Below are 22,471 nucleotides of genomic sequence, written 5' to 3'. Positions count from 1 at the left end.
ATATTTGTGTTCTTTCTAAAGAAAAAATAAAAAGTGAATTTAATATGAGTTTAATCAGACTTCACAGCCTTCAGCCCATAAAAAGTTTGGAGATACTATTAAAGGTTCATTCTAAAGTTTTTTAAGCAAATAATTCAGTTATATTAGTAGTCCACCTGTAAAATTTACACAGGATTCCCCAGTTGTCTTTACTTTCAAAGAAGTAATTCAAACTCTAAAAGTAAATAAAAATAACATGTAGTTCATAAATGCTACTTTGTTCCTTAACTGCCAAAAACATAATTTTACCTTCTTTAATATTCTGTGTTCTTCTGGTTTGAGAATTGTTCTCTCTTATTTAAACCTGGCTACTTTACCAGCTTTCTGTTTTTCAATAAAAAGAAAAAGGCAAAAGAATTCTGAAATTATTCTAAATTAATTTAACCCAGTCAGCCTTAATTCTTATGCATTTCATGTTCACAAAAATCAACTTATTTTTAGAATGATGTGTATTTCTGAAAATAATGAACTTTAGACACATGGCTTATTGGAAACCATAGTGAACTGCACAGAAGTCTAACCCTGCTAGCTCACTGCATTCCTGGTGGATCACCTTGCTCCTTATAAGAGGAGAGGTTTGGACTCCAGAGCATCTTGGAGATCCTATTTGGCTGTATCACTTTATGATCCTGGGAAAACGTCAAAGTAGGCACACTGAGTATTTAACAAAGTCAAGACTTTTCAAAAAGCATTGTAATTGAAAATAGTCTACAGTTAAACAGACTTTTAACTTACAGAAAAATGTATTTTGAAAGGAATAGAAGGATAATTGATTAAGGATGTGAAACCACACTTAATGATCTTCCTTTTACCCCTTTTTTTGTTTTTATGCTCACAAAGACACTAGACTGCTCTCACTGGCCACTGAGTAACTCATGAGTAATCCACAAGTTGAGAGTCCTAGGTTCTGGTTAATGTATAGGTTGTGACACAGGTTTGGAGGACAAACAGATAGGGCTCCGGCTGAACACTCCATGGTCAAAAGTTTTTTGACCATGAACCATATTAATAAATACATTATACATACAACCCATAATGTAAGCATTTCATCAAACAGTATGTCTTGTTACTAAGTGCTGGTTCCAGTTCATCAAATTTGAATTTTATGACCCTTATAAGATTGATGGACTGCAGTTAGAAAAACACTGCTTTGGACCTCACGTCTTTTCTAAATTTAACCTTCAACTTCTGGTTTGATCAGAACCAGAAATTGAGGAGGCACTGACTCTGGGACCATGTAGCAGGAGCTCCACTGCACATACACCCTTGATTCTGTGAAATTCCAGCCATGAAATTCAGTAGATGTGAACAATTTTTTTTTAACTGCCGGTGTTTAAAAGGCGTCTCCTTTGTGGCTGCTTCCAGATTTGGCAGTGTGGAGGAACTTTGGAGATTGTTACTTGCTCACATGTTGGACATGTGTTTCGGAAAGCTACACCCTACACGTTTCCAGGAGGCACGGGGCAGATTATCAATAAAAATAACAGACGACTTGCAGAAGTATGGATGGATGAATTCAAGAATTTCTTCTATATAATTTCTCCAGGTTAGCATTATTTTGCATTAGAAACACAAGACAAACTTTCTTGGTTTGATCCTAATGCATTCTGAGGAGAGGTAAGAAGGGGTGGAAAAGAAGCTTTGAGCAGAGGCAAGACACTTACCTCAGAGGTTGTTGTAAAGAATAAATGAAATTACATATATAGAAAGTGCTTAGCAAAAGCCTGGTACAATATTTACATCACAGGAGACACAAGAGACACAGGTTCGATCCCTGCATCAGGAAGATACCCTGGAGAAGGGAATGGCTTACCCATTCCAGTCTTCTTGCCTGGAGAATCCCATGAATAGAGGAACATGGTGGGCTACAGTCCATAGGGTCACAAAGACTCAGACACAACTGAAGTGACATAGCACGCACAAGGGAACAATAATAATACATGATCCAGTATTGCAGAAATTACTGTTTTAGTCCAGGTACTTTCCATGTTTTTTTTCTTTTTTTTTTTAAACCTAACTGCAACATTTAACATTTACATGAAATGGTCAGGTATTTCAAGGCCAGTGCAAAACCCCGTATCATGCCTCCAGGAGTTTTTCTGTGCTCTTCAGGGTTTTGTGGCAACAGCTGTTCCGTCAGCTATAAATCTGCCTGACATTATGATTCTATCCTCTTCCAGTCACCACGAGACTGTCCGGGGTGGAGGTGGGGTGCACAATTTAGGGAGCTGTGTGAGAAATATCTGACTGGAAACAATTGCTCTGTTTAACATCTGTTTCATATTTGGGCAAAATTGATCTTTGTTTTTGCCTTGGCAAATATTAAAGTTTTGTGATCCCATGTAACTTAACGTTTGTGTGTATTGTTAGTGGCATGTAAACTGTTCTCATGTGAATTTAATTTTCTTTGGAAAACGCATTATTTTCTTGTTTTATACCTTGGGAGGTAGATTTGTGGTATGTCACCAAAATGATATTGCTTTTCCTGTTTGGCTTGTTAGATGCAATATTTAAATAGAAATGTATTGCCTGACAGAACATTAATAATTCAGTGACTTATTTCTTTTACCAGGTGTTACAAAGGTAGATTATGGAGATATATCATCAAGACTTGGTCTAAGGCACAAACTCCAATGCAGACCATTCTCTTGGTACCTAGAGAATATTTATCCTGATTCTCAGATTCCACGTCACTATTTCTCTTTGGGAGAGGTAAAAAAAAAAAAATGTATTCTGTGTGGTTCTCACTGATTTGTAAAAAAAAAAGAATAGAGGTTAAACTTCTAACAAGGGTGTACCTGTATGTTAAAATTACTTAAACTCAAGTATGGGAAAGTCCTTGTTAGTTGATGTAGTCTGCCTCATAACTTGAAGTCTTATTAATTTATCATGTTACATTTTATTAAAATAAGGCTTTACCTCTCACCTTTCACAATTGGACTTTTGTTATATTAGTGTCTTCAACAGACTTATTTTAACAAGCTGGTCCATTTAGTTGAAACCATATATTCCTGAAGGTGATATCCGAGCATTAACTAGACTGAATCAAAGTTTGAGGAACTTCAAAGTAGAATTGTAAAGAACTGACAAGGAAACTTGAAAGACTGTGTATAATCAGTTGTGTTTTTAACACCTGTTTATTTTCCTTTCAGGGCCCAAAATCTCCATTTGGGCTTGTGCGTTAGCATGCCTACTCTAATGATGACTTTAGTCTCTGCTCTTAGAATCCAGCAGCAAATCTTCTTGAAACCTGAAATTATTTATTAATGCTTATAATTAGTCAACACAATTAGCTGTGCTTTTGGAGTTTCGATGCCGATAGTAGAGGATCTGGTTTGAAAGAGGCTTGCCCTTTTACCTTCTGGTGTAATTGCCAGGTGGGCTCAGGGAAGTATTTCCTATGCCCTGTCCTCGCCATGTTCCTAGGATGTCAAGAGCCAGTCTCTCTGCTTCCCAGCCAAAGCTGTGCTGTGTGTAGGAAATCTGAATGGGTCCTTCCCTTAGTTCACGGGTGTGATCAAGTCAGGAGTTCCAGTACTTTCCTAGGGCTGCTGTTAGAACATACCACAAACTGAGTGGCAGAGAACATGAGAATGTATTGTCTCACGGTTCTAAGGACAAGAAATCCGAGATCAGAGTGTGGGCAGGTTTCTGAGGCCTGTGAGGAAGACTCTCTCCCCTGCCTCATTCTAGCTTCTGGTGGTTTGCTGGCAGTCTGTGGTGTTCCAAGGTGTGTAGAAGCATCACCCTGAGTTCTGCCTTCATCTTCACATGGCGTTCTCCTGTGTACACATCTGACTCCAAATCCTCCCTCTTCACTAAGACACCAAATCATACTGGATTAAGGCCTACCCTAATGACCTTATTTTAATTTGACTGCCTCTGTAAAGAACCTGTCTCCAAATGATGTCACATTCTGAGGGTAATGGGGGTTAGGACTCCAACGTGTGAATTTGAGGGGACACAGTTTGGTCTGTAACAGAGACTGAGCTAGGTGGGGCTGGATTGCAGTTGTATAAAGACTTAGTTCACTTCCAGCTCAGGTAGGTTCTTAGGCCTGGTCTTTCAAAGTTTCTGAGTAATCGCACGGAGGGGTCTCTGTCTCCTCAGCCCTGACAGTTTTGCCTTTCTGAGGTTTTGACGTTAGTACTTTAGCCTCTCACCCTTTTCTGTGGGAGGACCAGTTGTTATTTTTTCAAGTCTCTTTCTATCAGGAATTTGTCTCCTAAGCACCAGGAGATGTGGATGGTTTCTGTTTTAATCTATTGAAGTATCATTGATTTACAGTGTTGTGTTAGTTTCTACCATACAGCAGAGTGATTGATACATATATGTATATATACATTATTTTTCGTGTTCTTATCCATTATGGTTTATCACAGGATATTGAATATAGTTCTCTGTGCTCTACAGTTGTTTATCCATTCTATATGTAATAGTTTGCTCTACTGACCCCACAGTCCCAATCCACCCCTCTCCCACACCTTCCCCTCGGCAACCACAAATCTGTTCTGTGTCTGTTTTTGTTGCATAGATAAATTCACTTGTGTCATATTGTAGATCCCACATATAAGTGGTATCATTTGGTGTTTGGCCTGATAATCTCTGCGTCCATCCATGTTACTGCAGATGGCATTACTCCATTCTTTTTTATTCCCCTGTGTATATCTGCCATACCTTCTTTATCTATTCACCTGTGGAAGGACATCTAGGTCACCTCCAGCTCTTAGCTATTGTAAGCAGTGCTGCAGTGAACACTGGGGTGCATGTTTTAAATTACAGTTTTCTCCAGATATGACTAGTAGTGGGATTACAGGATCATACAGCAACTCTGTTTTTAGTTTTTGACGAATCTCCGTACTGTTCTCCATAGTAGCTATACCAGTTTACATTCCCACCACCACCTCTCTAGCACTTGTTATGACTTTTTAATGGTGGTCGTTCTGAGCAGTGTGACGTAGTACCTAGTTGTACTTTTGATTTATATTTCCCTAGTCATTAGTGATATTGAGCATCTTTTCATGTGCCTCTTGGCCATCTGTGTGTCTTTGGAGAACTGTCTGTCTAGGTCTTCTGCACATTTTTTGATTGAGTCGTTAGTTTTTTGATAGTGAGCCACAGGAACTGTTTGTAAATTCTGGAGACTAAATCGTTTGTTGATGGCATCGTGTACAGATATTTTCTCCTATTCTGTGGGTTGTCTTTTGGTTTTGTTTATGGTTTCCTATCTTTAGGTAGGTAGCTGCATTTAAAAAAAAAACAAACCTGTAGTTTGGATGAAAGTTTGGGATGGAGATCTAAAGTTAGGGATTGTCAGTGTATAGGTGGTTTTTAAAATCATAGAACTTGATGAGAGCACCTTGGGGTGAGTGAGTGTAGATGGACAAGAGGGAAAGAATGAGGAATAAGACATTAAGAAACTCCACAATTTAGACATTATAAAGGTGAGAGGGAATCAGCTAAAAAGACTGAGAAGGAGCAGGCTTTGAAATAGGAAGATACCCAGGAGAATGATGTGCCAGTAAGTGAAGGACTTGCATTAAGAAAGAGGACGAGATCAACTGTGTGGAGCACTGCAGAGAAGGAAGACGAGTCCTGAGAACTGGCCACTGGGTCCGTGAGGGAGACACTGTCCGGAAGCGCCTCTCACAGAGTCGGGCGGGTTTCCTTGGAGATGGGGAGGGACGGGATCTCCGATGGCTTCACAGGAGATCAGGAGAAAAAGTGGAGATGAGAAGCGTGGACAGGAAATTGTGCTATAAAGCTGAACAGAGAAGTGAGTGGTAGCCGGAGGGGTCAATGGGGTTAAAGAAGGGCTTTTCTATTTAATTTTACTAAGATGAAACTGTGCTGATGGCAGTGATACAAAGGAGAAAATTTGAAGATGCTAGAAAAGAGCCACTGATGCTGGAGTCACGTGGAGGGGGTTCATGGTGAGCTCTGATGCACAAGTGGGGAGGTGGTTGGGGGAGAAGGCAGTCCTCCACTGCACCAGGAGGGAAGGTAAAGGGGTGGGCCCAAGTCAGGTGAACTGTGGGTTGAGGGCTGGAAGCTGGAACTTTGAGGTGGATGTGAGAGGAAGCTGTCTGGTGACTTGATTCTTCAGCTGAACACAAGATTGTTGGCTGAGAGTGAAGGGGGATTGTTGGTGGTGGCAGTTTGGGGAAAGAGGGGAAGACGTAAAATAGAAAAGGATTAATAGGATACGGTGGAGCAAATAGATCACAGGGGGAGCTGCAGGGCAGTGAGGAGCTGCCTGGTCGCAGCATCTCCAGAGCCAGGGTGAGCATGGACACCTGTGTCTGTCCTTGGTAGTTACCGAGGCTGCTTCAGGGCTGATGTGAGCTCCCTGCCTCTGAACTTTGTTGTGATTTAAGGAAGTCACCTCAAACACACGAGGGGTATGTGGAGCTCCTTGCCTCATTAGTGAGCACCTGCTCCCTTTGCTGTATCCTCATTCCCGTCAAGGAAGGCCCAGTGTGGGTGAGGCCATGGGAAGACTGATAGCAGTTGCTTACCTTTAGAATGGGGCTTCCCAAGTGGCACTGGTGGTAAAGAACCCACCCACCAGTACAGGAGATGTAAGAGACTAGGGTTCGATCCCTGGGCTGGGAAGATCCCCTGGAGGAGGGCATGGCAGCCCACTCCAGTATTCTTGCCTAGAGAATCCCATGGACAGAGGAGCCTGGCAGGCTTCAGTCCATAAGGTGGTAAAGAGTCGGACACGACTGAGGGACTTAGCACAGCACAGCACCTTTAGAATAAAGATTGAGGAGCTTTTTTTTTTCTTTCTTTCTTTGAACCGACCCAGTTTTGGACAACACTTAGGCATTGTTAGGTAGGTCAGAATATAGGCGTATTACAAAGAGCTGCTTGTCTAACCCACAGTAGCTGATTGCCAAGGCAAGCTTGCCCTTTACCTGCCTCTTGCCAGCAGGTTTTGTGTATAAAGAACAGATTTTACCCTCTCTGGCCTGCTTGTTATTGCCTTAGTAACAGCTGGTTTTAAGCACTTATGCCCTTCAAACCAGGCCACGCTGTCCCGGGTGAAGTGCTGCTGTGGGGACTGGGGTTGTTTCCAAGCACCTGCCACAGTGCAGCCAGGGAGCTTGTGCTTGTGATCATAGCTCCTCCTGTGTGAGCCTTCCTTCCCCAGAGACTAGAACTTAGCCCATCAAGGATCACTTGTCATCTTATAAGGGCCCAAGGAAACCTGAAGTCACAGATTTTAGAGCAGAAAGAGAAATCAGAAGGTGTACATTTAGTGTGTCTGGATTCATGAAATCCCGCTCTGTAATTATAACTCTGGTAGGAGCTGAAACTGAATAAATGTGTTTCATTGTGATCTCTAATCATTGTTAATCCAGGAGTTGAACTGTCTAAACAATAGCCACAGAAAGCAAATAAATCCAGTCTTTCACAGTTTAACCAGTCTAAGGACTGACCATTTGCTTTTCCACCCTAAAATTTTCTGAGCATGAACTTTATGTCAAGCACCAGTCTGATGCTTTATGAATATTAACTCATTTTCCCAACACTTTGAGGTAGGTGTTACTATCCCCCACTTTATGGGTACGTCAGTTAAGGCACAGAGAAATTATTTAAGCAACATGGCTCAGGTCACAACCACAAAGTGGAAGAGACAGGGTTTGAAAACAAGCAGTGTGGCTTGAGAGCTTGTGCTCATAACCACTGACACTCATACTCTTTCTCATGTCTAACCAATATTACTCATGAATCTCACGGCAGAGAGTGAAAAAGTCAGTCTAGATTCCTTAGTAGTAGATCCCAAAATACCTTTAATTGCTTACACTGTCCCCCCAATAAGGTGTCAGAATTCTGGAGGAGACTATAGCAGAAACCAAGAAACTGAGGCTCTGATTTCTTGCCTGATTTCATTCACATTCACAATCATCAACTTGTAAGGTAGAAAATAACATTTTAGTGACAGCCGTGTCACTAAGCTAAGGAAGGAAAATCGGTAGCTATTGTGGGCCTACTGGGTGTTGGTTTCTGCTGGGTCTGTTACCTCGCTTACAGGTGAGAAAATGAGATTTTACAGCAACTTCTCCTCCTGATGTCTGATGTCTCTCTAAGGTGCCTGTTAGAAAGGCAAGGGACAGGGGAGGAGAGGTGGATTTTATGGCCAAAAATGTTTGGGAAATGCTGTTCTTTATATCTTATATTCTTCTGTATCTTCAGTCCCCACCCCTACCAGCAGTCTATTAAAAGGCTTTGAGAAGTTGTTCAGTAAAGAAAATCTATTTAAATTTGTTAATCCACTTCAGTCACTCAGTCATGTCTGACTCTCTGCGACCCCATGGACTTCAGCATGCCAGGCTTCCCTATCCATCACCAACTCCCAGAGCTTAAACTCAGGTCCATTGAGTTAGTGATGTTAATCCAGTATTTCCCAAACATACTTGATCACAGAATCCTTTGTTTAATGGCAAGTACTGTTGTGTAAATCATAGTTTTTGGAATCACTCTTAGAATTCTGGCCCGCCAAGGTCACATGGCTAGTAATGAGGCCGAGCCTTGCACGTCCCCCAGCCCTGAGCTCTCATGCCTATCCATCTGCCTCCAGACACCTTGAAAGTGGCCATTGCCCCCTGACTGCGTACCTCAGATACTGTTATGATTTTAAGTGTCAAATTTTGAGTAAACAAGTCTGGTACTTATTTCCATTCCAGTATGAACACTCAAACAAGTATATATCACCACCATTTCTACTTTCCATAGTTCACGGGAAAGCAGGTGATTGGTTACATAGCCTTAAGGCTGTATATAGAATTATAGTGTTGAACATCTAATCCAACATTTCTTTTAAAATGTTTGTCCCTAATTTTTTCTTCTTCCAAAGGCTCCAAAATTAACTCCCACCACACCAGCCTATTAAATGATCTACTGCCTCTTGACATCATAAAGGATAGAACTGTTCCCAAAATTCACCCCTAGTCATCCTGGTTTTTCATGTCCTCAAAAAATCATCTCACACACTCCATAGGTGAGGTGGCCCATATGTATTCCTACAAAGGAGGAGGATATTCCCTGAAAAGTGTCTTCTCTAGCAATCAGCACATGGAAAAACTGCCTGGAGAGCAGCTCAGAGATGCCACTTGTATGTTAAGCCAGACAGAATCCTCTCTGCCCAGAGACCACGCATCACAGCTGCCCTTTTACAGAAGTGCTTTCTCACTGTGCAGTGCTTCTCCCCAGGCTTCCCGTGTGCTCTGGAGCAGAGCCATCAAGCCCCAGCAGAGGACTGACCTCTCAGTCCTTGATCACCCATCTCAGTGGGGCCACTTCTTGCTGGTCAAGGTTCACTGTCACCAAGACAGGTGTTGGGAAGCCGTGGTTTCCAGTCTTTGGAGAACTCTACTTCTCACATCTAGTTAGTAGTTTCCTCGAGGGATGGAGGCTCAGATCTCTTATGCCAGAAAACAATCCAGAATTGTTCTTAGAAATGTATAAAATAGTATAAAATGTTACAGGTAAAACTCATAGAACAATGCCTAGTGCAGAGTAAGTGTACTTTATTTGCTGTAATTGTTAGCAACATCAGTTATGGTAACAGAATCACTAACGTTGATATAGTTACAGAGTAACAGGAAGTCCAGTTACACTTGGGGAGAATTGTACTTTTTAAATTTTGATTCATACTCAGTTTGGTAAAAGGTAAGTGTTTAACCAAAAGATCATTTCATGTGAGAGGGAGAAGTTGACAATAATGTTGGTTCTTCCCTAATCATTTCTGTGACATTTACCACTTGTCTTCAGAAACCTCTACATCTATATTTGAAAGAAAAAAAAAATTGAAGAAAATGTAGGACTGGGGATTGGTAACTTTTTCAACAGTATAAGGAAATAATCAGTTTATATGGATATATGAGATAAAGACTCATCTTGTCAAAATTGGAACTAAATTTTTTGTCACATACGAGAGCCGTGATCATCAAGTATTAATTGACTACCCACTGGGGTGCAGATAGGTGTCTTTCATGCATATTTGTATCTAAATATAAAACCTTTTATAAAATCTACTTATGAGGTAATAGATTTCTGCTTTAAAATAATGGATAAAAAGATGATGTGTATTACGCAGTAAAAGAATTCCTGGAGACTGATGTGATATGTTATACCCAGGAGTCTCCTCAGAGTTAGGAGTGGCAGTGTTATGTTAAAATGTTCAGGTGAAGAAATGTTAGCATTAAGGACTTGAAAAATCCTTTATTTGCTTGAACCGAGTTTGAGGTTTTGATGGAATAGCCAGATGGAGGTGACTGGTGATGAGGCAGCAGTGCAGATTATTACTATTTCTGAGTCCACTCTGTGCTGGACTCCAGAGTAGGTACATGGATGCCCTGTCTCACCCAGCCTCAGCATAGAGCTAACTAGTCACTCTTAGGAGATTGTCCTCAGAGGGTCTGGATTAGGCCCCCTCTTAGGCCAAAGCCCCAGTTCTTATTCTGACCCTCTGGGAATAATAGTTATTCATACTTAGACTATTGTATCTTTATATGAAAAAAAAAAGAATCTGGACTTGTTAGTGCCTTATTAAAATATCAGAATAATATGTAGACAGCACATGTTTATGAAAATAAATGAGTTACTTGTGGTTTTAGCTTTACTGCCATGCTATCTGTCACACACAACTTTCTTTCCATCTACATAGCAAGTAGTTTGTCACACATTTCTCTTCTGGCTTACCTGCTAACGCATGAGAATAGATTTGGGCTTTACGAATGTCTGTTAATTTGCCATATGCTTTTAAACTACAGTGGTTCAGAGGGAAACAAATATCAAGGAACAGTGCTTAAAATATTCTTCCTAATTCTGATGACTGATTCAGCTTTTTACAGTAATTGACAAATATCTAACAGAAGAGTGGTGTTTGCACTGCAGTATGCTTAGGCTTCCCAGTTAAGCCAACTTCTAGATTCTTTGCTTAGAAAATACCCTCCTTAAGTCTCCTAAGAAGTCATCAAAGTAGTTATCAAAAGTACTGCCCTCTTATCATGGAGGCAAACAGTGTCCACAGGGAGTTCAGTTGCTGTAAAATTATTAGGCAAAGTGGAGCTTACTGAGTTAAATACAAATCCCAGAAGAACAGCTTGGGATAAAAGAAATAAGAACTTAAAGGATTTCTCCTTGAAACACAAAAATTATTATACAAATAGTTAAGAGCTTTTTAGACCACAGAATCTTAGGCCATGATGTGTCCCCCCCCCCCCCGCCCCCAACTCATAGACCTTGCCTCAGGAATTAAAGATTTAGTGGGAAGTTTGGATCAGTTTTAATGTGTGTGTAGATCTGTATGTGTCTGTCTAGTGAGCCTCTCTAACTCGTGGTGTTTTCATTATTCATTTTCCCCTAGATACGAAATGTGGAAACAAATCAGTGTCTAGATAACATGGCTAGAAAAGAGAATGAAAAAGTTGGGATTTTTAACTGTCACGGTATGGGAGGTAATCAGGTGAGTATTTTAGTAAAGCTTTAAAGGGATACTTTTTGGATTTGTTTTAATCTTCCCTTTTTGTCTTATGACATCATTCAGGAAGTATTTTCCTACTTCTAAAGAGCAAATAATAAAGACCTTTAGAAGAATGGAGCCTTCAATCTAATGACTGTTTTTAAAATGAAACATTTGTAGACGGCCCTTTGTGAGAACCACATTTACATTGTTGTACATGAGATTTATTTTGCCCTTTTTAGTCAAACAGATGACAGCTCTTGACAATAAACTCAGTGTTTACAGAGAAATTAAGGTCACTTTTTCTTCTCCTTTGCAAAAATAGTGGTGGCTTTTCTGAGTCATTTATTCTCTATTATACTAATAAAAGTTCAAAAAGCATTTATTTTCAATACTTGTTATTTCCCTGCCAGATCCTTGGGCACATAAAACAGTAACTTAATTCGCTGTTAAAGCTTATATGTGCATTTTTGTTTATCAGGTTTTCTCTTACACTGCCAACAAAGAAATTAGAACAGATGACCTTTGCTTGGATGTCTCCAAACTTAATGGCCCAGTCACAATGCTCAAATGCCACCACCTAAAAGGCAACCAGCTTTGGGAGTATGACCCGGTGGTAAGTTGTATTCCAGTTGAAAATAGGAATAAATATAGGAATAAAATTGTGTGTCATAGGGTATACTATATAAACTACTTTATGTCTAAAAGAATGAATTCTTATGGAGCCTGCATACTATAGATCAAATTGTTCTTATACTCCCAAAATTGACAGGAAAAGCAATATAAGTTAACAACAACAAAACACACACACACACGTTATAATCTCTCCAGTAATTAAATTAGGGTTGACTCCAGGCCCTGGGTCCTTGTGTTACTACTCAGCCACTCTTCCCTCTGCATGTCCTCAAGCTTTGCCGTCCAGTGTGGTGGAAGTGGAACAGTAAGTAGCTTATAAAATTACTGATTTAAACATGTACGTTTCATTAGTGAAATTCTCTGGCTCCTGTTTTTCAGTGACTTTATCTTTGCTCTCCTGTGGAGCTGTGCCCCCTCCGCACCACCCGTGTGGTGCTCAGAGAGAGGACTCAGAGCCTCTCCAATAAACCTCCCTTCCTCTCCTCGTGCCCGACTAACCTCCCGGCTGATGCTTGTGCTCTACCATTCTGGAACCGGCACCGGCATCTTCAGGATGTGTTTCTCTGGTTCTTTTTCTTCTGCTTCCAGCACTGGCTTTCTTCTCTTCACATCGGGACAGACTTTTGTTGCTACTTCATTTTCTACATACCATCCTACTCTTCTCTTGTGACGGCGAGTGAATGGCTGACACTCAGGCCTCTGGTTCTTCATCCCTGGCTCCTGCCTTGGCCTGACACTGCAGAAACAGCTCCTGGATGCAAAGCCAGAGCTTTCTCATCTCTTGTCCTTAACTTCTCTATAGCATTTACGACTGCTAAGCAGATACTTTTCTAAATCCTCTTCATGTTGCCTGTAGATGCCCGACTGTTCAGTTTCTTCAAATAGCTTTCTCTCTTCTGCTTGCGTCACTCTGCCGCTTCACCCTACCCCTTAAATGAGATCCAAACCAAGTTTTGACTTTGGCTGCCTTTTCTCCTTATACTATGTCACATACAAATTCTGGTCTACTTTCATGTTTGACCAGCTATCTCTGACCATATCCTGTTCTTTCCTACTTTATATTTAAGGTCATACTGTTCACTCTGCCTGACAGATCCTGCCTGTTCTTGAGGGCCCAGAGTTGACATCACTCCCAGCCAGAAATTAGCTCTGTCTTAATTATAATTGTTTCTGACCCCTGTGATTTTGTGCTTCTCTGTAGTTATTAGGTTGGTGAAAAAGTAATTGCAGTTTCAGACCGTGAATTTTAAATCATTAAAACTAGGCTCAAACACATCTTTTCAATCAAAATAGAAACCATTACAATCAACACATTTTTGCCAATGAGAACTGAGTTTATTGTAGTATAAAAATCCATGCTTCAGGATTCAACAAACTCTTGGAAAGCATTTTCTGCCTCCTGCTGGTTATGGAAGTGTTTTCCCTGCAAAAAGTTGTCCAGATGCTTGAAGAAGTGGTAGTTGGTTGGCGAGAGGTCAGATGAATATGGCGGATGAGGCAAAACTTGGTGGCCAAATTCATTCCACTTTTGAAGCCTTGGTTGTGTGGCGTGTGGCCAGGCGTTGTCATGGGGAACTGGGCCCTTTCTGTTGACCAGCACTGGCTGCAGGTGTTGCAGTTTTCAGTGCATCTCATCATGGGCTGAGCATACTTCTCAGATGTAATGGTTTTGCCAGGATTCAGAAAGCTGTAGTGGATCAGACCGGCAGCAGACCACCAGTCAGTGACCATGACGTTTCTTTGGTGCAGGTTTGGCTTTGGAGTTTCTTCTCGATCTAGCCACTGAGCTGATCATCTCCAGTTGTCATATAAAATACACTTTTCATTGCACTTCCCAATCTGATTGAGAAATGGTTTGTCATTGTTGCATAGAATAAGAAAAAATAACTTTTTCTGATTTGCGGTCAGCTCATGAAGGCACCCCTTATTGAGCTTTTTCACCTTTCCACTTTGCTTCAAATGCCCGACCATAGAATGGTCATCATTTTCTTCAGCAACTTCTCATGTAGTTGTTAACCTTCGATGAGCCTCTCAATTGCTGTTATCAACTTCCGATGGCCGGCCACTGCACTCATCTTCAAGACTGTTGTCTCCTTTGCAAAACTTCTTGAACCATCACTGCGCTGTATGTTCATTAGCAGTTCATGGGCCAGATGCCTTGTTGATGTTGCAAGTTGTCTGTGCTGTTTTACAACCCATTTTGAACTCGTATAAGAAAATTGCCTGAATCTGCTTTTTGTCTAATATCATCTCCCTATTCTAGAATGATATAAAATACACAGCAAGTAATAAGTCATTAGCAAACAAAGCAAGAAATGTGCTTTAAAATGATGTAGAACATAACTTTAAGATTGCATTCTAATAACAGAGTTCAACAATGCAACTGCAGTTAGCTTTGCACGAATCTTAATATTTGTCTCCCAGTCTTTTTCTCCTCTATTAGCAGGATCCTAGAGGATCCTGTAGTATCAAACTACAGTTAATATATATATACACACACACACATACATACATGTATATCTATGTATGAGAAAGTGTGTGTGTGCAGTAGCTCAGTTAATATGACTGTTGGAAATGGACTGAATATTCTGGAGTTTTCCATGGTGCATGCTGTTGCCACTTTGGGTGTAGCTGCTCCAGGTACTGCAGGATATATGGCATCTCTGACTCCAAACAGTAAATATCAGTGGCACCCCACAGTCATTATGAAACCAAAATATTTTTAAAAGCCTCCCAATTGTATATGTTTATTGAAAAGTGACAGTGTATTTAAATAGGTAACAAACCTATTTATAGTAGCATGAACAAATAGTGGGCTTTTTCCTTAAGTCTGGAGGTAAGTGGCTTCTGGTATGGGTTCAGTGACACAGCGCTGTCAGGTAACTGCAGCACTATTCTCGGCCGCTTTCTTGTGGCCCCTAGAAGGCGGCCTCAGTTCACCGTCACTCCCAGTTCAAGGCAAGAAGAAAAGACGACTGGTACGCTGCTCCTTGAATTCCTCTTTATCAGGAAAGCCAAAGCTTTTCCTGGATCCTCGTCTTATGGGCCATAACTTCTCAGAGTGATCCTCCAGCTGCGCGGGAGGCTGGGAAAGCAGGCATTTGCTTTTCCAGTCTTTACGGTAGGATGTAGCTGGGAGACAAGGGTGGGGATGGCTTTTGGCAGACTGTGCATAACCTATATAGTCTACCACAACAGTTTTTTAAAAAGCAAATATTTGATTAGAAATTAAGGTGCTTCAGGTGATTTAGGATACTTTGAAAGAACCAGTTACGAGTGTCAAGTTTTAAAACCCCTGGAGCATCTTGCAAGCACGCTGGGTTTTCCCGGAGGCAGGCTCTACTCTGAGGTCAAGCCTTAGCATTCAGGATGTTTACCAGGGAGCACCCTTTAGATCAACACCTGTGAAAAGGGAGATGGCAGAACTGGGCAGAGGAGGAGTTAGGCTGCAGCGGGGGTCTCACAGTCTGGCTTACTGCACAGGGAGCTCCGGATGGCCGGTCAGCGTTCTGCTGCCTCCAGTCGAAAACAGCACTCTGGAAAAATAAGATATATGTCAGTAATGTATCATCTAAACCTAAAGTTGTGAAATCTTAGATTTCAAAGGAACCCTAGAAATAAAATTCAGGGCCTTGTTTAATACATGTAAATATTGAAGCCCAGAATAGAAATTAATTGCCCAGGGTCACAGAGCAGGTAAACAGTGCTACCAGATCTCAGACAAACCAGGGATTCTTGAACAAGGATTCTGTGCAAAGAATTAATCTTTTATTTAATATCTATTCTTACATCTTTTAAGTCTTGTTTATATTACATATTGCAGAGTTTATGATACTTGGCTCTTTTGCTTTGACTGCTTGTAGCTGTCCTTTCTGGAATGAAAATGTAGATTTTTACCACAGTTACATGAGAGGCAGGGGGCAGCAAATTTTTTATGCAGTGATAACTAGCTATATCCTCCTTTCAGAGGTTACAGTTAGCCCATTGCCTTCATAACCCTTTTTCTGTGCAGATGCTGGTCAGTGCTGGCAGAACTCTGCTGCGTACAGTGACCACAGCCCCCACATGGTCACGAGCCCCAGAACTCTGCCCTGCAGTCAGCAGCCAGGTCTCCTGAAGGGAGGGTAGCCCCCTGAAATTATGGGGATTCTGTCTTAATTTTGAGCAGTTAAATACCCAGCATGGATCGTAACCTCTTTGTTAACGAACTTATTTTAATGACTCTAAATAAGTGAAATAATGCATTTTTTACTTTTATTAATACTAACAATGGGCCTGATGAAGGTGGCCATCCAGAGAAGCTTTGAAGGGCCGGTGGAACGTTTGAGGGGGTTCTTTTTAAAGTGCTCTGTTTTTGTCCTACACACGACCGAAGGCCTTGGCAGCAGTGGTATGCGTGGGGACCTTCGGTGCTTGGGGCTGCCAGACCGTCCACAGCCGCTCAGGACATTATGGAACGTTCCGACAGCGAGTGCCTCTGAGTTGGCCGCACTCTCTGTACACTGTATTAATATTTCCTCATGCCTCGAGAAGTATGTCTCCCCATTTCATCGATAAGGAACCTGGGGCTCAGAGAGGTTTTTGCTTCAGGGCGTGTCGTTGGTTTGTGACAGATCTGGGGTTCACTCCAAAAATGTCTTAACTGCAGAGCCCATCTCCTCAACACATAAACTACACGGCATGTGCATAAAAATAAAACCAGCCACAGCCATGCTGACTCTTGCACGTCCTATTCTGAAGCATTTATAAGGATTAAGTATCTAATCCTTAAGTCGGTGTTGATAGTAAACTGTGACATCTGCGACTGTGCACTGCCCTTTATCAGCTTCTGCTTGGGCCACAATACAGAAGAAGAAATGACTGAAAGCTAAAATAGCTGTGTTGTAGACAGTCACCAGGTTTTGCTTTGTTTGAAGTTCAAATAGGTACAAAAGAGGCCTTGTAAGAAAAACACCAATACAATATATTAATGCATATATATATGGAATTTAGAAAGATGGTAACAATGACAGCCTATATGCAAGACAGCAAGAGAGACACAGATACATAGAACAGACTTTTGGACTCTGTGGGAGAAAGCAAGGGTGGGATGATTTGAGAGAGTAGCACTGAAACATGTCTATTACCATATGTGAAATCGATGACCAGTCCAAGTTCGATGCATGAAACAGGGCACTCAAAGCTGGTGCTCTGGGACCACCCAGAGGGATGGGGTAGGGGGAGGTGGGTTCGGGATGGGGGACACATGTGCACCAAGGCTGATTCATGTCAATGTATGGCAAAAACCACCACAATATTGTAAAGTAATTAGCTTTCCTACATAGTTGCTTTGGAGTTCTTCACCTGACCAGGGCTTGGTATCATATTCATTAGTATGGTCAGTATGTGTCTCTCAATGCCCATCTGTCCTTTTTTATTTTTTTAATTTTCCTAAAAATCAACATGACAGCATCAGGTCTGGAACGCAGACAAGTAGAGAGGAAGATACATAGCAACATCTGTCAGCCACTAATTAAGGACTGTTTTATAAATCTTATGAGTTCAAGTCTTCAGAAAGACCTGAGTTTCCAAGAACTTGAAGTTTGAAATCAGAGTTAATTTGAACAGCCTTCTCATGGGAAAATGAAGCAGTTTTGAAATACCTTTTGGAAAATAGGCTGAGGATCCTAAATTGGGAATCACTAATAAGTTTTTTTTTTTTTTAGGAAATCAAAGCACAAAAAGGGATTTTCTCACAGTATTACAGAGCTTACCACAGAATTGGAACTTAGAATTGAGGTCATCTGATCGCAGCTCTAGCATAACCCACTGTAGTCCGTGCCTCCCCCCAGCGTTGCTGTCTTTACATAGATATATTCCTCCAATGTCTTAAATAATCTGTATTTCATATTGCAAAAACAAAACACTTTTCTACAGAGGAACTTCATAATCACAAAAATACGATGTTGGAGGTGCTTTGGTTTCCGTCTTCCCCTTTCACGTTAAGACTTCCTTTCCTGTCTCTCTCAGAAACTGACCCTGCAGCATGTGAATAGTAACCAGTGCCTGGACAAAGCCACAGACGAGGACAGCCAGGTGCCCAGCATCAGAGACTGCAGTGGGAGCCGGTCCCAGCAGTGGCTTCTTCGAAACGTCACCCTTCCAGAAATATTCTGAGACCAAATTTTCACAAAAGAGGAAAACGTAAGGACTGACTGGGCTACCTCAGCATACATTTCTGCCACATTCTTAAGTAGCAAAAAAAGGAAAAGTGCTTTCCTTCTGCAGGATGTAAGGTTTATCAGCCATTAAAACTTTATAGACTGCCCTCGCTTCCACTAGCTGTGAACCAGCCTTCCTGTCCAAGGACGTGCAACTACGTAGTAGCGAGACTGTGCACACTGATGTTTACAAGATTGAAAGAGTTGTTCATCAAGAGTCATCGTAAAGAATAATCAGACTGAAACAATCTACGAAATGTGCTTTCCAGAGAGCTGCACCTTTTATGGTTTGCTTGCACATCAGTGATTTCCGCTGAATTGTGCTGTCATAATGAAGAGATGTCTAAGATTTTTTCTGATTAGAACTGGTAGCCAGTATATTAAATACTGATATAAAAATAAATGAAAAAGAACTGGAACCAGATTCAGAATTATGAAAACATTTTTACAACAATTTAAAAAGCAAACTATATTAAACAGGGTTTAAAGGAAATTAAAACAGAAATATGAAAAGTACAATTTGTTATAGTATAGTATCAAATTTCTATATAGATTTTATACCTCAGTGGGGAAAAATAACTGATTCCAATGACATTCATTCTATTTTCATCTGTGATAGTCATGGATGTTTTTTTTTTTCCTTGGGGTGCTGAAATTGAGCTGAAAAAAGTGGCTCTTTGAACGTAGTTTTAATTGCTTTCTACAGTTTTTTTTTTTTTTGGTTTGTGGGCTGTTGGAATTGTAATTTTTAATTGCCTTCAAAAAAATGGAGATTTAAAGTGGTGTCTGGTCTCACTGAACAAGTTAGATATCTCAGTTGTTCTTGGGTCAACTGGCTTACAGACTTTCCTCACACACACACACAAATTTCTTATTAGAGTTTCAACTTCCTAACTTGATTCAACTGATTATGCTTACTTAACACCCAAGACTCATACTACTGTACTACAGATTGGTTTTCACAGCAATAAATCTTGTTTTTTGTTTATGATTCCACTCAACAAAAGGCCTGCAGAAGTGATTTATAATTTGGGTATTTGGAGATGATACATTTGATGGTTTTTTGGAAAAATTTTTTCACTCCATATTCAGATGTGCTTCATTGTCAAGTGCATATTTAGATTAGTTTCTTGAATTGTAATGTTGATCTGCTGCTTTTTTTTTTTTTTTTAATAAAATCCGACTGAAAATGTTTAATTGGCATTTTTTAATGAGTTAACCAAAGAAGTGCAGCTATTATACCACATTATTAGGCCTGCATTTCTTCCCTAAAAATTCCACTTAAGGTAAAACGGTTTTCTTGTTCCGATTTTAAATACAAGATAACCTGAGGATCAATTAAAAGTTGAGTATCAATTAAATTAATGTTTTAATCTAATGGAAAGAAAATCTAATTGTAACATTTTTCCTGATATGTGAGGCAATCCATTGGCCAAAATTACGTGTATTTTCCTTCCTGTTTGTAAGATTATATTTAATGATATTCTTTTCTTTATCAGAGACTCTCACTGCAGGCAGTGCTATTTCTTGTGCCTAAGACTGTTTCTGAAAGTTGCATCACTAATGATACTTGCCAAGTTGAGTGTACAAAAGGTCTCTCACACCACATTCAAGTCGACACCAAGCACGCATGGCTGCTGCAGAGTGACGCTGTGGTGCAGAATGCGTGGATTCTGCGCCCGGGAAGTCTGAGACAAAGCAGGTGCTGGGTGGGGTTCTCCCTACTCCATGAGCTGTGTTCATTCTGTCTTTGGTAGGCCTTATGCTTGAATAAACCGGATGTCTAAATTATTTTCATGCTCAGAATTTCAGGATTTTGTACCTAGTGTAGGTTGGTCTTATTTCTTACTGTAAGAAAACTTACCAACAATGTGATTTAAGGTTTTGTTGTGTTTTTTTTAAGAGGGGGATGTGAGTGATTTCATTCATGGGTACTTTTAGAACCTGATAGATAATCCCATTGCCTTTATTTTTCTAATTAAAGAATTCCTAAATACGTTGAAAATATAAAATATTCCTGAATAGTTGTGCCTTACATTGGTTTTATTTGAAGTTAAAAATGTATCCCTGTTGTTTATAGCTATTTGTAGATTAGGCAGTGTGCTACTCACTGTTGTAAATTAAATTGGGAAGAAAGGAATGAATGAAAAAGACGATGAAAAGATTTGATTACTTGACCAGTGAATCATTCATAAATGTGACCGTTAAAGATAATTTGAATCTCACAAATCTGTTCACCCTACTCCAGTCCCAACCCATTTTAATATGTCTTTCTGGTCTAATTGGGATCTTGAAAAATAGTACTTTGTTCACCATTCTGCAAATAAGCAGCAGCATGTAGGCCACGTCCTCATTTCCCTGTGCTACATTCAGTTGAAAAACAAAGGTTCCTCTGTAAAGATTTGGTGCTGTCTCCATTTTTCAAGAACTATACCAAGAAAAAATTTAACTCCAGGATTACATGTTCTTCAAAGGAGAAGGAAATCAGAAAGAAGGTAGTATTCCTGAGGTGGTAACTGTGAAAAAAGGTATACAAAGGGCGAGTCCCTTTTTACTCTGCAAATCGGATGTCTTATGACACTGCTCATGCTGTCCGATTTCTTGAAGTGTGCTTGATAAATCTACCAGAACTAACAGTTTTGCAGGACATGAGGCAACTCAGTTGTACTGTCTATACACTAGCCACAAACAATTGAGAATTAAACTTTAAGTATGCAGTTTATCATCAAAGAAGTCAAATACCTTAAAAGCAATTAACAGATGTACAAGCCTTCTACCCAGAAACTACAATACACTGCTGAGAGAAACTAGACTAGTTTCTACAGAAAACTGTAATCAATATGTTCATAGATTGAAAAACTACATACTGTTAAGATCTCAGTTGGCCACAAATTGATCTATAGAATCAATGAAACTAAAATATGGGGCTTTCTTGTAGAAACTGGCAAATATATATGGAAATGGAATAGACCCAAAAAAGCCAAGAAAATCATGAAGAAGGAAGAAAAAAAGTTGGAAGACTTTATACTACTTGATTGTATAACTTGCTTTAGAGCTACAGAAATTAAGAGAGTGTGATACTAAAGTTAGGAAAATAGATCAGTGGATAGAACCGAGTCTAGAATCCACACACACATAATTACTGACTTTTCAACAAACAAACAATTCAGTAAGTGAGGGGGAGGTGTTTTCATTTAGAGCTGGAATAATGATACCCATAAGATAATGAGAAAACACCAAACACTGATGCTTTCACACAACATACACTTACTCAGAGTGGATCACAGATCTAAATGAATGAGAAGGGTAAAGTAAATCTCCTGGAGGAAAACAGAATATATCCATGACTCTTAGAATAGGCCAATATCTCAGGGCACAAGAGATGTTAACCATAAAAGATAAAAACTGATAAATTTCACCAAAATTATGGTACTTCCCTGGTGGTCCAGTGGTTAGGGCTGTGCTTCCACTGATGGATTTCATCCCTGATCGGGGAAGTAGGATCCTACATGCCACACCGTGTGACCAAAAAAATAAACTTTACCAAAATTAAGCCCCTCTCATCAAGAAGATGCTATTAAAGTGAAAAGGCAAGCTATGGCCAAGGAGAAAATATTTGCAATACATACAAATGACAAAGGATTTGTACACAGGAAAACAACTTTTAAAAGCCATTGCAAAAGCCACACAAGATAAAAATCAGTGACGTGAATACATGCTTCACAGGAGCTGTCCTAATGTACAGTTAGCCCAGGAAAAGAAGCCCAACGTCAGAGAACACAAGACGAAACCAGAAGGAAGCAACGCCGCATGCCTGCTGAGTTGCGAGAACGTGGAGCAACTGTCACCTTGGAAAACAGCTTGCCAGCTCCTCATAAAGGTAAATATATGCTTACTCGCTGACTCCACTTCCACAGATACAACCAAAAGAAACAAAGGCTTGTGCCCATAGTACGATTTGTGCAAGAATATTCTCCTAGTTCCAAACTGGGACCTACCCAAATATCCATCCACACATTAGTGAATAATCAAAATGTATATTTAAGGGCTTTCCTGGTGGCTCAGAGGTTAAAGCAGCAGCAGCCTGCAATGCAGGAGACCCAGGTTTGATCCCTGGGTTGGG

The 22,471-nt window shown here is 40.4% G+C and overlaps 1 protein-coding gene across 4 annotated transcripts in view; it reads left to right on the top strand.

Annotated features, from left to right (window-relative positions):
• The window catches only part of GALNT1 (polypeptide N-acetylgalactosaminyltransferase 1), a 115,957-nt gene extending 95,587 nt beyond the window's left edge, over nt 1-20,370 (top strand). For 3 of the 4 annotated variants that reach the window (XM_043889652.1, XM_043889653.1, XM_043889651.1), the window contains 5 exons: nt 1,405-1,585; nt 2,612-2,751; nt 11,417-11,515; nt 11,994-12,128; nt 18,158-20,370. In XM_043889652.1, coding sequence (XP_043745587.1) covers nt 1,405-1,585; nt 2,612-2,751; nt 11,417-11,515; nt 11,994-12,128; nt 18,158-18,304 — 702 coding nt within the window. In that variant the 3' untranslated portion in view covers nt 18,305-20,370. The remainder of the gene's footprint in view (nt 1-1,404; nt 1,586-2,611; nt 2,752-11,416; nt 11,516-11,993; nt 12,129-18,157) is intronic. The other variant, XM_043889654.1, reaches the window with a different exon arrangement.
• Nucleotides 20,371-22,471: the final 2,101 nt, after the last annotated feature.

The sequence above is a fragment of the Cervus elaphus genome, chromosome 27 (genome assembly GCF_910594005.1).
Source record: "Cervus elaphus chromosome 27, mCerEla1.1, whole genome shotgun sequence".
Classification (NCBI taxonomy): domain Eukaryota; kingdom Metazoa; phylum Chordata; class Mammalia; order Artiodactyla; family Cervidae; genus Cervus; species Cervus elaphus.
Note: the sequence above shows the minus strand (reverse complement) of the source record. Positions and strands in the feature narration are given on the sequence as shown.